Source organism: Bipolaris victoriae, assembly GCF_000527765.1.
Source record: "Bipolaris victoriae FI3 unplaced genomic scaffold scaffold_28, whole genome shotgun sequence".
In the NCBI taxonomy this organism is placed as follows: domain Eukaryota; kingdom Fungi; phylum Ascomycota; class Dothideomycetes; order Pleosporales; family Pleosporaceae; genus Bipolaris; species Bipolaris victoriae.
Genome location: NW_014575364.1, coordinates 104,269 through 118,014, shown reverse-complemented (window position 1 = coordinate 118,014; position 13,746 = coordinate 104,269). Strand labels below are relative to the sequence as shown.

The window sequence follows — 13,746 nt, the reverse complement described above, 5'->3', positions numbered from 1 at the left end:
AGCTTCCAAACGGCACACCTCAAGCAAAAAACCCCACACATACTACTTCACTGACAACATTGATCCTGAAAAAATCCGCGCTTCTCGGGTACCCCAACATACAAAAGCAACCCACAAAACAGTACCCAAAAAGCACCAAAACCAGCCCAAAATACATCTCAGCCAGGCCCTATAACCACTTGACCCTCCCCCGCTACCACCACCCTCCCCCCCATATCCCTTGCAAAAAAAAATCCCCCACCTTCCACCCTATCCAAACCTACACCCCCCTGACCCGACAAATCCCGAATCTTCAAAATATAAGTAAAATAAGTAATCACACCCATCCCACCCGGCCACATCCTAACCCTTGTCGACTTTTACCCCTCACTCTACAAACTTTATACCAAAACTCATGCTGATGTTCTCTCCGGTATCTCCGGCCCCTCTCCATCTACCTCTAGGACTTGCCCTTCAGTAAATGTATTGGGGTATCTTGGGGTAAGAAGAATTCGGATACTGGGATGGTGGGTAAAAGTCATACATAAGAGAGAAAGGACTGAAGGTGATAGGAGGAGGGGAAAAGAAGACCAGATAATTATTGATCCCGTCGACTGAAACATAGTAATATGTGTGAAATGACCTATTTATCCCACTTTTACCTTTCCTTTTTAAGCACTATCACAATCCCACGTGCGAAAAGATTGGAACAGACGACATGGAATATAACAAATAAAAAGGAGAATCGTTGCATTTCCCATATCGAATATAAAAAAAAACGCTATACAATCTCGTACCATTACTCCTACGCCTCCACTCCTCCACCCAGACATCGGTGTTTGGAAAGAAAGCAAGAAGAGAAAAAAAAAGAAGAGGCAAAACGGAGAGAAAGGACCCCCCTAACGTATATTGAAGTTTGTGTCGACAAGAGAGGAAGACAAAGGGAGTCCCCTCAATCAATCCGAATGCCAGTCACTCGCATTGCTCTCACCAAACTCGCTCCTATAGCGCCTAGATGATGCAAAAAAGCACAAAAAAGTCAACAAGCAAACACACACATAATCGCGAATAGTATATAAAAGATGAGAGACCGATAGGATAGAAGGAAAAAAAGAGAAAGAAAGAAAGAAGGAGAAGAACACTTACTCATCCCTAGCACCACTCTCCGAGCTCTCCCCTTGCATGGCCAATTTACTCACATCCAGCTTCGACAGGCCACTCTCACCAAGCGTATCACCACCCCACTTGCCCACGCCACCACCAGGGCCAACACCGCCTTCAACCAACGTCTTAAGCATATCCTTGAGCTCCGCGACTTCCTTCCTCAGCGCGCGGACCTCAAGAACCGCAGTGTCGAATTCAACATTGGGCTTGCAAGCCTGCACCTTCTTATCCCATCCATCAGCCTCAAAGTCGCAGCCCTGGAGCACCTGCTCCCACTCCATCGTCACGTCTTCGTCATCTTCGCCGCGACGCCGGTTTTCTTTTACAACCCAAGCCTCCTGCTGCTCGAGCATGGCGGTGATGAGGAGGAGCGGGGAGTAGATTACAGCCATGACCATATCGTTGAGACGATCGTAGCGTTTCTGATCCATCCACCATTCAAAGGGGAGGATGAGGAAGACCATTTCGATGAGATTGAACGGGGCAATGAAGACGTTTTCGTCGGGGGCGCGCACGAATTGCATTGTTTTCTGGGAGAAGAGCGCCATGTATTCGTCGATTGCGGCGGAGGTGATGTCTTCGTAGGCCGAGTTGTATAGGGCAATGAGGACATTGAGTAGGATGACCATGACAACAAAGGTAAAAATGTAGTAGAGGATTATACCGAATGGAGGCTGTGTGGCGCACGGATTAGCTTTATGACAAGATGAAAAGGTTAGTAGAAGATACTTACGGAGAAGTTATCAAAGCCTTCGAATTCGGGGGATTGCATGATGGCGTTGAGCATGGCTTGCATGATGAATACAGTGTCGTCCAGCAGATTGTTGTCCACGACGTCGAGACTAATGAAAGCCTGGAAGAAACCAATAATAACAACAAACAAGAGCATGAAGAATATGAGTGACTCGCGCATCATAACCTTGAGCACAACCAACATGGCGCCAAAGAAACGTAGCGAGTCGAGATAGAGCAAAAGACGAATCCAAAACATAGGCGCAGTAAAAGCCAAGAAGTCGTAGCTCATCTTGTTGAAGTAGTCGCGCCTGCCATCCTCATCGGTGCTCCTGGGGTGCCCAAATGCAACGATGCGCAGGACAAACGAGATTGTAAGCAGGGCGTACATTGTGCTGTTGAACATGTTCCAAAAGGAAATGTAGTACCGGCCGACCTTCCAGAACTTGTTTGCCTCATCGCATATGAAGCCGAGCGTGAAGAGATACAGCAAGCACTCGACGATATCAAAATCGCCCGAAGGATTGATAGTGTTAATGGCACCAGTGAAGAGGCCCAGGTAGATGAAGGACATGCCAATTTGGACCCAGTTCTGGTACTTGGGCACTCGCATGCGGTCCGGGTCCAGATGGGCCCAGTAGCTCGTGTTTGTCTTGTGGTCGTACGTAACAAAACGGCTTGGGTCCTCATCGTCCTGGACAATCCATCCGCGCCACAGATAGTTGATGCACTTTTGGTATCCCGACGATCCAATGACTGTCACAGCGTGCAAATCGACCGCCTTCTCTACAGCGTTGGCAGGCACAGAGGGCTCACCGTCGACCAGTGTCGAGTACCGCTTGAGCAGGACCTCTTCAAAGAGGTAGTTGATATCCTCTTCCTCCTCGATCAAGCGCTTTGCCATGACCTCGGCTGCCACAGCACGAACATGGTGCAGGTCGGCATCCCACAGCTCGGACTTTGCTTGTATGCTGAACCACTTCTTGACATGCAGCAAGCAGTATACGACACAGGCACTGTGCTCGGGAGCTCCCGCCTCGCGCGCCGTCTTCAGCACGGCGTCGGTTATGATCTGGCTATGGGCGCGCGTGACCTGGTCCTCTTCGAGCTCGCAGGGAATAACCTGCTCGATCTGATGTTTCAATCGCAGGGCCACTACCGTGACATCTTTGGGATCAATGGGCGGGGGCGGCATATGGCGTTCGCGGTGGGCGGTCGGCAGCACTGGCACATGTTAGCTGTGTATTCTCCGCCTAGGGCCGCAATCCAAAAGCTCTCGTACGCGCGCTCGTCTCATCATGCACCCTGTGTCTCCTATCGTGGCCCTCACTGGAGCTGAACAGCTCGCCCCACCTGACCATTATTGCGGCAGGTATTTAACTGGGATATCAGGCTTGTGATGCGTATCCTTGGCCCGAGGTGGAGAGTAAGCCCCGTCGAATTGCTCCAAGAAGTGCGGAACAAAAAAGAATAGGCGGTAACAAAGAGCGACAGCAAAGCAGCCGACAAGATAGCAGAAATGCTTGGTCCAACAAGGATTGCGCCGGCTAGCGTTTGGCTGCAAAGGCGCCAAAAAGCTGGATTGACAACGCTCGCAAACCCACATGTGCAGCGTCATGGCGCCCATCTCCCGCCCACTCCACGCGGCCCAAGCTCCTCTTCTGCTCTCTTCTCCGCCCCTCTCCGCCCTTCAACGCCGCGCCTTGTCATTCTTGGATCTTGGATTCGCTTTTGATTAGAGGCCTTTTTGAATTGATTTCTTTCGTTCTTCTTCTCATACACTCAAGCTCCTCATTTCCAAAGAAATAGCTGGAAAACAGGTGCCGGACAGGACGGATGCTATACATACATTGTGGATGCTCTCGCAAAACGCTGGAATCCCTTTGTATCATCGACGCCTCCAACGCCGGTAGTCACTTTTTGACCCTTGCTTTCCCATCGTGATCATCATTGCTCGTACCAAATCATTCTCCTGCTCCCCAAGCCCGCTTAATCAGCCTCGGCAACACCACCCTCGTCGCTCGTGCTCTCATCCTCGTCTCCGCTAACCTCCTGGTTCTCACGCTCGCGCTTCTCCATGAGCGCTGCCAGCTCCGCGTCGTCGTTCTCCGTAACCGCCTTGGGTGCCATCTTGACCTGGCAGTCGCCGCCTGCTTTTGAAATGTTCTCCTTGATGTCCAGGATGGCTTGTTCGAGGCATGCGATACCTGCGTTCTTGTCCAGACATTGCGAGGTGAGAACTGCCGACATGTTAGTAACTGTTCTCTACATGCAGAAATATCTTCAAACATACCGTAGAGAGGTGGCGACACCAGCTTGACCTTGACCTGGTTCTCGGGTGTGTTCTTGGCCTCTGCACATCGCAGAGCCTCCTTGACAGCATCGATACCCTCGTATCCGAAGCACGTAACTGCAAAAAATCAGCAACACATCCATATCTCATAATCGCTATCCACATACCCTCGATATCCGAGCGGACCTTGGTGGGTTGTGGTGTCAACCTCTTGCCAATATAACTCTGCAGCTCCTCCTTGACAACCTCATTGGGGAACGTAACATCATTCCAGACCTCCGGGTTGGTAATGCTCAGTTTGAATGCATCAATCGAGTGTCCGTACTTCTTGTTCAGTGGCCATCCGATCGTCTGGTAAATCTCCTCAATCGGCGTCTGCGTCTTCTCCGCAACGTGGCGCATGATGCTGTGCACCATCTTGGACTTGTTGTATCGCTCCTCGCACTTGACAATGTCCTCGGGAGACACTCGGCGCTTTGACAAGTCAATGTAGCCCTTGTCCTTGTCAACACGTAGTACGACGACGACTTCGTTGCGGCCCACGCGAATCAGCTTTTGGATAGATCGGATACGTCGTCGCGACAGTTCAGAGAGAAGAATCATGCCGTCAATGTTGTCTACGTTTTGTTAGTTGGGGCTTCGTTCGCTTGCACTGTCTGTGATTCTTGAAAACCTACCATATTCCAGTAGCTTTACGTATGCACCCATCTCGGCGATTTGCTTGACATTAACCATGACGAAGCTCTCCACCTCAGGGTACTTCTCCTCGTAAAACCGGCAATTCGCGAACGACATGTTGGATATGTTTCTTTTGATCGTCTACTGATGTATGGATGGGGTGTGGAGGGTTTGGTGAGGGACCGTGGGTTGTTTCGCTCGATTACTCGCTTCGTGTGTGGTATCGATTTTTCCCTTTTAAGCCTAAGGTGGTAGGTGAGGTCCAGGAGTAGTTTTTACTTTCAACGGGAAAGCAAAAATGGTAAAGTCGTGTGCAGAGTGGACCGTCGTCGATGTTGGGCAAAGTGACTCAAAGATTTGCCCAACCCACTGTGTGAGACCTTCGCCCCGCCGCTCACGCGTGGGGCAAATCGCGCTAGGCTGGTTTGGGAAAGGCAGGTAGTCGACGTCGCTTGCCCATGTGAGGGACTTGAGCGAGTGCAACACCCAAAAAAGTGATGGATGCAATGGGAGGGGAAAAAGCAATCACTCGGAATCTGTTGTTTATTTCAACATCATTGTGGAATCACAACTTGTCATTCCTTTCTTTCCCTCTGCAAATATCTACTACAAGACCATATCACCCCCATATCCTCGATCTGTTCCCTATCGAACGAAGAAGACTCATCTAGCCATTACTACTACACTTCCATTACCCCCTTCCTTGCTATCAGTAAGACCGAAAATCGGCAGACAAGATCCCCAACATACCCTCCCATCTAAGCTCCCAAAAGCGCCAAGACGACACCTCCAACAAGCACAATACCAGCCACGTTCTTAGCATCCGTAGCAGCGTTGAACTCAGGCGAGGTGTAAGGAGATGAGTAAGAAGCACCAGGCGAAGCACCCGTTCCCGTCGGGAGAACAGCGCTGGAGTTAGCGTGATGCGAGTGCGAGAAGGTAAGCGTAGGCGTAGCCACAGGAACCGTCGAGTTGGCAGGGACGTTGTAAGGCGGCTTAGTCGTGGAGGTAGCGGTTTTGGTTTCGTGCAAGGTAGCAGTCGAAATCGTCTGTATTATTAGTAACCAGATCAATCAACAGTGAGACAGCGGGGTTTGTGTAAACAGAATGGGTGACATACAGTGGACTTAACTGGGACCAAGGAGACATGAACAGACTTGTCGAGGCCAGAAGTAACAGCAGAAGAGTGAGCAGCCGTGCTAGGGTTTGCAGTTACAGTCACCGTGGTGGGAGGCACAACCTGAGTCACTGTCGTCGTGTCGCACGTCTTGCTGTGAGCGTCCGGCAGGCTGGAGACGAAGGTGACGGAGGTGACGAGGTGGATCGACGTGACTGCCGAGGCGGCTCCAGAGGAGAACGCAGTGCTGGCAACAGCGACGTTGATGAGCGCCGTAGCGGCGAGGAGGAGTGCCTTGAGCATAGCCATTGCGGTTGGTAGGTAGTGGTTTTGAACGAGTGTGGTTGAAAACTGGAAGTAAACTTGTGATATTAACAAGAGTAGCTCTGGTTCAGGTAGAGAGGAGAAGAGGTTATGACCTACCGCTGCGGGGTATTTATCGTAGAGGGGGGCGTTTGCTGTGTGGGGTGGACCGTGCGGTAGTGTAGTGAGTGAAAGCAAAGACCGCTAAAACCTGTTGCGCAATAAGCTCGGAAATTAGAAGTGCGATAAAGAACCTCCCAGTCCGTTGAGGCGTTGCATAGTGAGGGCGGTGGGCTGAACATGCAATGGTCGTTCACTTAAACTAAGTACCAAGGTAGCCAGCAGTATAGCATATCAGGGGTGCTCACACTTCTCGAGCGCAACAAGTTGAGGTTGAAGTAACAAATGTGGTATTACTGGCTATTAAACAATGTTAATAAACGCTAAATATGCTCAATATGAATGCTAGCCATCATCAAAACGCCAATGCCCTCCACCATACAACAACATTCCAGTGTACATATGATACAAGCATCCTGCATTACCTCAGAACCCACCTCGGTCCTCTGCGCCGTAACATACCAATTCATATCCTAACCCCATATCGCTCACTGAATACTCTCTTCTAGTCTAAAGTCTGCGGCACTCCCCTGCACTCTCTCAATCTCATTCTGAATTGCCAGCACCCAATGGTCGCGCTCTGCACGTGACCGAGCCCTAAAAACCACGCTACGACCTTTGCTCCCCAGCTTGGCCACTCTCTTCAACTTGGTCCTCTTTCCTTCTTTTCGATTCTGTTCACCGCCCCCGGCGCCCTCTTCAGCGCGGAACCAACTCTTGGCCTTTCCATGCCAGATGACAAACGTTGTCATAACGTCTTCGTCAGTTGATGTCCATCCGTCTTCGAGGTATATCCGCGGAAGTGCGTGGTGCCCTGGCTTATTCGCATCAAAAGTTTGATTTTGATATAGCAAATCGTTCTCGGTGAGAAGACCAGAGTAGATGTAGCAGTCTTTGAGGTCCAGATTGGCCATTCGCTCATGGTGTATATGCGCGAGTTGTTTTCCACTTCTGCTTCGCAGTACATCGCGAAAGATAAGAAGTGTGCCAGCGGTGAGCAGGACGCTGCACCGCGTAAAGGGAGCATGTATACGAGGCTTACGGTAAAGCATTCCGCTCATGTGAATAGGTCGGCAGCAAGCGATGCCACACATGTTGTAAAGCTCAGGCGAAGCAAAGGACTGCGTTACCTCCCACTTGCGAGCAAATTGACCAACATGCGCTTCAGTCTCTTCGTCAATCTTAAGGGCGCTAAGGTTACGACTGCGTGTGGATTTGTAGAGAGCAATATCAGACGCAGTGCGATGCTTCCAGTACTTGACAAGGGCACGGAGATGCTGTATCCATTCTTTTCGACGGGCTTTGTTCGCAGCCTAATGATCACGTTAGCGCGGCACATGAATAAACACTGTACAGACACATACCTGTAGACGAATGATGAGGCCGTTCTTCATGACTAGCTCAAGGGTACGATCAAGATCCAGGTCATTAGTCACTCCGTCGTTGTTCATAGAGTCATCAATGTCTTCGTCAAAGTCCACATCCGAGCCTTCCTCAAGGTCCTCGTCAGCAGCACTAGCACCCAATCGGGCTTTGCGGACTTTGACAACATCAGTCAGGTTGATGTAACCGTCGCAATTGAGGAGATTTTGTTCTTTGCGCTCGGCCTCATCTGCTGCATCCTCATCGCGCAGCCGCCTGGCCTCGGTCGTGCCAGAGTGACCCTCCATGAGCCATTCAATTTGACCATGCTGCAGACTGTATGGGTTTACTGCCCAGCTGTCTGGTACCGCGTCTCTAACTGCATCTGGTGTTGGCACGGCCGCATTCTCTGAAGCAGGTAGCTTTGGAGGCGGTGGTGGAGTCGCTTTGGTCGGGCGAGAAAAGACCAAGTACTGGTCATGACTAGCAAAGTACAGTTGCTTGTGGTACATGAGTCCTAGGCGCTTAGACCGACCCCGTTGTCCAGTAAGCCGAATGAGGAAGCCTTCAACTGGAACTGGCTCGGTAAGCGTCTTGTGCTTCTTTCGCGTAATGGCAGTCGTGGGGTAATGCGTCTTGGGTCGCAGCTCCAGCTCATGTGATTTGAGCATAGCAATAGTGCCATACATCTTGCGTTCGTTGGCTCCGTGTATCCATTCAAGCCGGTCGTAGCGCTTCCAGGCAAGACCAATGCGTTGGTCTTTCATCCATGATGCCAGGACATCGGCCCATTGCGGTTCGTCTTCCAGTTGCTCCAGACAGCGTCGTATGAGATTCTCTGCAACAGCCTCCTCTTCTTGCATAGTTTTTAGGAGAGCCTCTTCAGTATCATCTGCGCAATGTACTTTGTTCTGAGAGGATTCTAGCTGCGCAAAAGGATTTACTATGCTCACACTTAGGCTCATGTCGGGTATATTGATTTGAAGTTCAGAAGCCCGTTGCCAACCAAGTATGTTCCTGATGAAGGTATACCATTCAGCAGCGCTCGAGGAAGTGCGAGCTTGCATAATGAAGATCAAGGTCTCAGGACGTCTTGGCGTTGAGACGACCACAGTCTTGTCGAGCGCAGAATACAGATTGGCCTTGCTGGTCTTGCGACTGAGTGGAATTTCATATGCCGCCTTCTTGCTCGCGCCCGCATTTTCGATTTCTGGAATGACTCGAGTCTGGTAGAATTGCAGCACGAAATCAGCACCATCAACGTGACTGTGGCGGCAGACAACCATGTATTCGCGCCACTTGTTCTTGACGCGAGACACGACTCTTTGGCTGACGTTCTCATCAAAATCTTCCGGAACCTCTGCTGCAGCATCAACACGAACGAGCATGCGCTCCATCTTGACAACGAGCCCCTCTTTGATATTCTTTCGTCGAACCCTGGTACCTGCTCGCTGGACCGTCATCTGCGCCTTCTTTGCTTTGAGGTGGATGGCTGCACGCCTCGAATTTTCCGGGACATCGAATTTGACCAGATTTCGCATAGTCGACTTCTTGCGCGTCAACTCTCCTGACGAGGCGTCTACATCCTGTGCTTGCCCAGAGGAAGAAGACATCATTTCAGACTTTCTCCTGACCTTGGCCAGTATACCTTTGGCGGGTGGGTTTGGATCGATGTCAGCGAGAGCGGGTGCCTTGTTGGTGTCAGCGTTGGGCAACAGAGACGACGTTGAATTAGCATCTACAGAAGCAGCTCCAGTGGTTGACGCAGGATGTCCATGGCTCTCTATGCTAAGTAGCGGGCGCTTGCCCAGCGACTTTGATCCTGGCTCGCTTCCATTCGAAGGGACTTGTAGGCCGTTTTGCTCTACCGGGTGTTGTTCCTCCTGCTGAGGGTCTTGGTCTTCTGTGATTTCGCTATTGTCTGGCTCTGTTATTGGTACAGAGGACGCAGTGACAAATGTCTTTTCGCTTGACCGTCGTGTTGTCAGAGGAGGGGCGGGGATGTCTTGGTTGTGGTCATGGTGGGTGTCGTCGTCATCGCTGTCCCCGTCCTCGTCCTCAGGCTCAGAAGGCGCGTCAACCCAGTGCTCTTCTTCCGCTTCCGTCACCACATCCTTTCTGTTGTCTGAACTGCGGGGTATTTGCAAGGCAGGTGGTGAGGCCGCAGTCGCGGCAGCTTTTCCATTTGCGCCGCTTGCCTCGGACGACTGCAAGTCTCCCTTCTGTCCTCCTTCTCGATCCCCCGTCTCTTCCTCCTCGGCGTCGAGTTCTTGGGGCTGGGGGAAGCTGTGCTGAAAGAGGGCGGAAGAACTGGGGCCTTCAAGACCACTCAGTCGTCGCTGGCGAGCGTCGTGGGGGTCCGAGGAAAAGGTTCCAGCGCGGGTCGAGTAGTTGATGCGCAGATGGTGCTTGTACCAGTCGCGTCGATGCTTGTTCAGCCATGCTGTCTAGACGGAGCGTTAGTCTCTGCAGGACTCCAACGGGGCAGGCTGCTGGGGAGAGGGCATACCGGGATAGGACCGATGAAGTAGCGCCTCGAGGTGAGGTGAAGGTGTTCAGGCGTGGCATGTTGCTAATTCTCGTACTCAGCCTATGGCCTGCATAAAATGGCAGGGATTGCATACCAATCTCTGCGCAGTATACGAGTCTGGCGGCAGGTTGGTCACCTCAGGCTTATGCCATGAGTGTCGCTCCTGGGTGGGCATTGGACGTTGTCTCCTATCTCGACTTGGCTGCTGGGGATGCGCTGGTGCAGAATCACGGTAGGCAACTGGGACGCGACATGGAGCTTCAAACAGAGCACATTTAGCGAAAAAAGGAAAAAAGGAAATGCAAGATACACCTGCTCTTCACGTCTGTAGCTTCACATGGGTAGGGAGAGGCAGCCACAAGGCCAGGCTAGCGGGTACGCGACTAGGGAACAAGCAGCAAGGCGGGTTTTGAGCCATCGTCATCGCCAGAACACCCCGGTGTCAATCATCATCTGTGCCTCTACTAGCCTGTTTGGCCTCGACCCCAACAACCACTCAACCACCATCAAAAATCAGCAGCACAAAAAGGACTATTCCTCGGTATCTTCTGCCCAAAGTCTAGCGCTGCGACAAATATGGAAGTGCGATTGAAATGCACTGGGCGGCATGGACCGTTCATTCACCCCGCCCTTGACCCCTACCCCACAGCATAATTTGGTTCCAATTCAGCCAAGCGAACCAACATGTGGCCAGCTCTAGCCAGATTCTATGTTAAACTTCGGAGAAGCATAGTATCGCTCACATGTACTCATGTGGGGGTTTGATACAGGAAAGTGCACGCTAGGCTAGGCCTCTACCCAACCCCTATCCTGTTTCCTTCCATTTGCCAAGTAAGATCTTGGTACTCTCACAGGTTTTTCCGTCCAGTTACACGCATCCTGGGTTGAGTTGTATCGATCAATCCGGTAACTCCAAACATTTCGCATTGAACGATTTTGATACTTCATCAGCACGATTTCCTCAGAAACTGGAATAGAGATCCGAATTTGAACAAATCAAGCAGTTCTGACAAATGCCACAACCAAGTTGTGTTCCATTCGTGTTACGATCAGGTCTGGTCTTATATTTTCTCATACTATTCCCAACGAGAGACAGCCCCTTTCTTTGCTTTTTTTCTCCAAGACTTCGTACTCGCGCACGGCCCCACGAGTCCTTTTCGCTGGTCTCGACAAACTCAAAATCCGATACAACTCACATGCAACATCTAGCCGCAGCAATCTATTCCAGGGCGCTAACGACACTCAGCCCGGCAGTTTCACATCTCAACATACCTGTTACGGCAATTCTCCCAAAATCTGTTGATTCTCGTCTCGGATGATCTCCTTCGTGGCGCATGCTTGCGAGGGTCTTCCCAGTAACCACGTTGTCACCGCTGCCTTGTGCATCCGTGCTCTATAGCGAAGGAATCATGATCCTGCACTCCATCTGACTAATATTTCTGTTTCTTTGCTGATAAGGCATACGTTGTTGTCCACAGCTAGAACCTGCATGATGCAAGCCACAGCTTTCTATGTGGCGCTCAAGTCTCTCCTCTTGAATCTGCACACCACATCCGTCTGCACATTGAAGGAGCAGTTGTGAACCTTCCATGGCCGGTTGTGTGCCATTTCAAAAGTAAATCGGCGCAATGTCTCTGCAGTTACTTTGTAGATCTGTGTCAAGGCAAGCTATGCACTGTCAGCGCGGGCGTCTGATAGCCACGTCCATAGCCACTCACAGGTTTGCCAACACACGTCCGCGTACCAGCCCCCCATGCTAGGATTGCCCTGTCCATTGCCCGTGTGCGTTCTTCGCTCTCCAGCCATCGCTCGGGCTTAAACTCGAGTGCGTCCTCTCCAAAAATACCAGTGTCATGTTGGACAATTGCTGGATTCATACCCACAGTATAACCCCCCGGGATGTATTTGTCACAAAGTGTGAGACCCTGACTGGGCGCATACCGAGGCATCGACACTGAGAACGCGGGGAATAACCGCCCGGCTTCCTTCACTACTGCTGTCAAGTACGGGAGTGTGGATGCCTGACTATATTGCACGGGCGATGAAAGGCTGCCATCCTCAAAAGCTGCATCGACTTCTGCACGCGCTTTCTCGAGCTTCTCAGGATTCTTCATCAGGAAATAAATTACCGAGCGCATGTTTATCGATATGCTGTCCGCGCCGGCCATGCTACGCTTCGTCAGCACAATATGTCTTACTTCCATGCCAAGAACACGTACATCCCTACCCACATGTCCGACGTGATTTCCTTGTGGGAGTAGTTTACCTTACTACCCTTTTCTTGCAAAATTGACAAGAGCTGAGAGACTACATCAGGCCGCTTTCCCGTCACCTCGAGAGACCGCTCAGTCGCCATCTTGGTCTCTTTGATCGCCGTCTTCTTGATATCCTCCACCGCCAGTACAGCCCTGAGCAGTTTCGGGATGCAAACAGCAACAAGAAGTAGGAAAGGCCGTACATAATATGGCGTCACCGTCAAGAGGGTAAGAAAAGGCATTGCGAGATGTACGGCATGAATGTAGCCGTTGTAGTCAACGCTATCACGGACAAAACCAAACGCTTGGCCGAAGAATGCCACTCCAATGTTATCAAACGAGTACCTGTACATTCATACTAATTAGCAAGCACAGCATTTTGGGTTTCAGTAATGCAACTAAAACTCACATCTCCAGCCAAAGACCAAAATCAAACGCCTCTCCACTCTCCGCAAACCCTCCCAACCTCTGCATAAAAAGCTCCAGCATCTCATCTAACCCCGCTTCACTCTTCAACATACTAGAAAGCGAATAAATACCCCCTACGATCCGCCTATACGCTGCATGCGCCATCTCATCCGTCTGCGTAAACAAATCCGGCTGCGAGCCCAGTCCCTTTGGTCGCCACGGTATATACCAATCCGTTTTTTGCAAGGCTTTTTGAACAGGGTAGATGAGGGGCAGCGCGCTTGGATCCGCGACTGTGACTTCATCTGGTGCTATACGTACAATAGGGCCGTACCGCGCGTGCAGGGCCCGCGTTGCGATGTCTATGTCACCGGCGTAGTGGTGGTACATGAGCCATGTTCGCGATAAGCGGGGCCAGAGGGGACCGGGAATGCGAGATAATGGGTGAAGACTTAGGGTGTAGAGGGTCCAGAGGAAGATGTATGTTGTGAGGAGAAGGGGGATGTAGGTGAGAAAGAGGGAGGGTATATCAATGGGACTTGGAAACATCACTGATGGTATGGCCATGATGTGTTTTACGGTTTCTCATGTTTCTACAGGGAGAACAGAGAAAAGAAGACCGGCAGTGGGGGATTCAGATTTGCTTTTATTCGGCTAGGTGGATGGAGCGAAGGAATACATGCATGTTGGAGCTTCCATTCTCCATCCGCTAACGAGCGGCTCTTGCACTGATTCTGGAGACTTGGTCCGCGGTGCGTCAAGATCGCCAATCGTAGCTTGGGAACAAGCATTTTTGGATGATAAT

At 51.0% G+C, this 13,746-nt stretch overlaps 5 protein-coding genes across 5 annotated transcripts; all 5 read right to left on the bottom strand.

Annotated features, from left to right (window-relative positions):
* Positions 1 to 935: 935 nt before the first annotated feature.
* COCVIDRAFT_14656 (hypothetical protein) lies at positions 936 to 3,236 on the bottom strand (the record flags this gene model as incomplete). Its single annotated transcript, XM_014702666.1, has 4 exons — positions 936 to 990; positions 1,126 to 1,817; positions 1,877 to 3,099; positions 3,206 to 3,236. 4 exons carry the CDS (start codon positions 3,234 to 3,236, stop codon positions 936 to 938), a joined length of 2,001 nt encoding a protein of 666 aa, XP_014558152.1.
* A 628-nt stretch (positions 3,237 to 3,864) lies between these two features.
* Positions 3,865 to 4,963, bottom strand: COCVIDRAFT_94961 (hypothetical protein; the record flags this gene model as incomplete). The annotated part of the gene is made up of 4 exons (XM_014702721.1): positions 3,865 to 4,115; positions 4,169 to 4,285; positions 4,336 to 4,785; positions 4,846 to 4,963. 4 exons carry the CDS (start codon positions 4,961 to 4,963, stop codon positions 3,865 to 3,867), a joined length of 936 nt encoding a protein of 311 aa, XP_014558207.1.
* Positions 4,964 to 5,604: 641 nt separating this feature from the next.
* Positions 5,605 to 6,272, bottom strand: COCVIDRAFT_94962 (hypothetical protein; the record flags this gene model as incomplete). The annotated part of the gene is made up of 2 exons (XM_014702720.1): positions 5,605 to 5,895; positions 5,967 to 6,272. The coding sequence occupies 2 exons, from the start codon at positions 6,270 to 6,272 to the stop codon at positions 5,605 to 5,607; spliced, it is 597 nt and encodes a 198-aa protein (XP_014558206.1).
* Positions 6,273 to 6,874: 602 nt separating this feature from the next.
* On the bottom strand, positions 6,875 to 10,453 carry COCVIDRAFT_25276 (hypothetical protein; the record flags this gene model as incomplete). The annotated part of the gene is made up of 4 exons (XM_014702682.1): positions 6,875 to 7,699; positions 7,751 to 10,195; positions 10,258 to 10,320; positions 10,373 to 10,453. 4 exons carry the CDS (start codon positions 10,451 to 10,453, stop codon positions 6,875 to 6,877), a joined length of 3,414 nt encoding a protein of 1,137 aa, XP_014558168.1.
* A 1,334-nt stretch (positions 10,454 to 11,787) lies between these two features.
* Positions 11,788 to 13,490, bottom strand: COCVIDRAFT_94980 (hypothetical protein; the record flags this gene model as incomplete). Its single annotated transcript, XM_014702719.1, has 4 exons — positions 11,788 to 11,946; positions 11,997 to 12,447; positions 12,498 to 12,878; positions 12,943 to 13,490. The coding sequence occupies 4 exons, from the start codon at positions 13,488 to 13,490 to the stop codon at positions 11,788 to 11,790; spliced, it is 1,539 nt and encodes a 512-aa protein (XP_014558205.1).
* Positions 13,491 to 13,746: the final 256 nt, after the last annotated feature.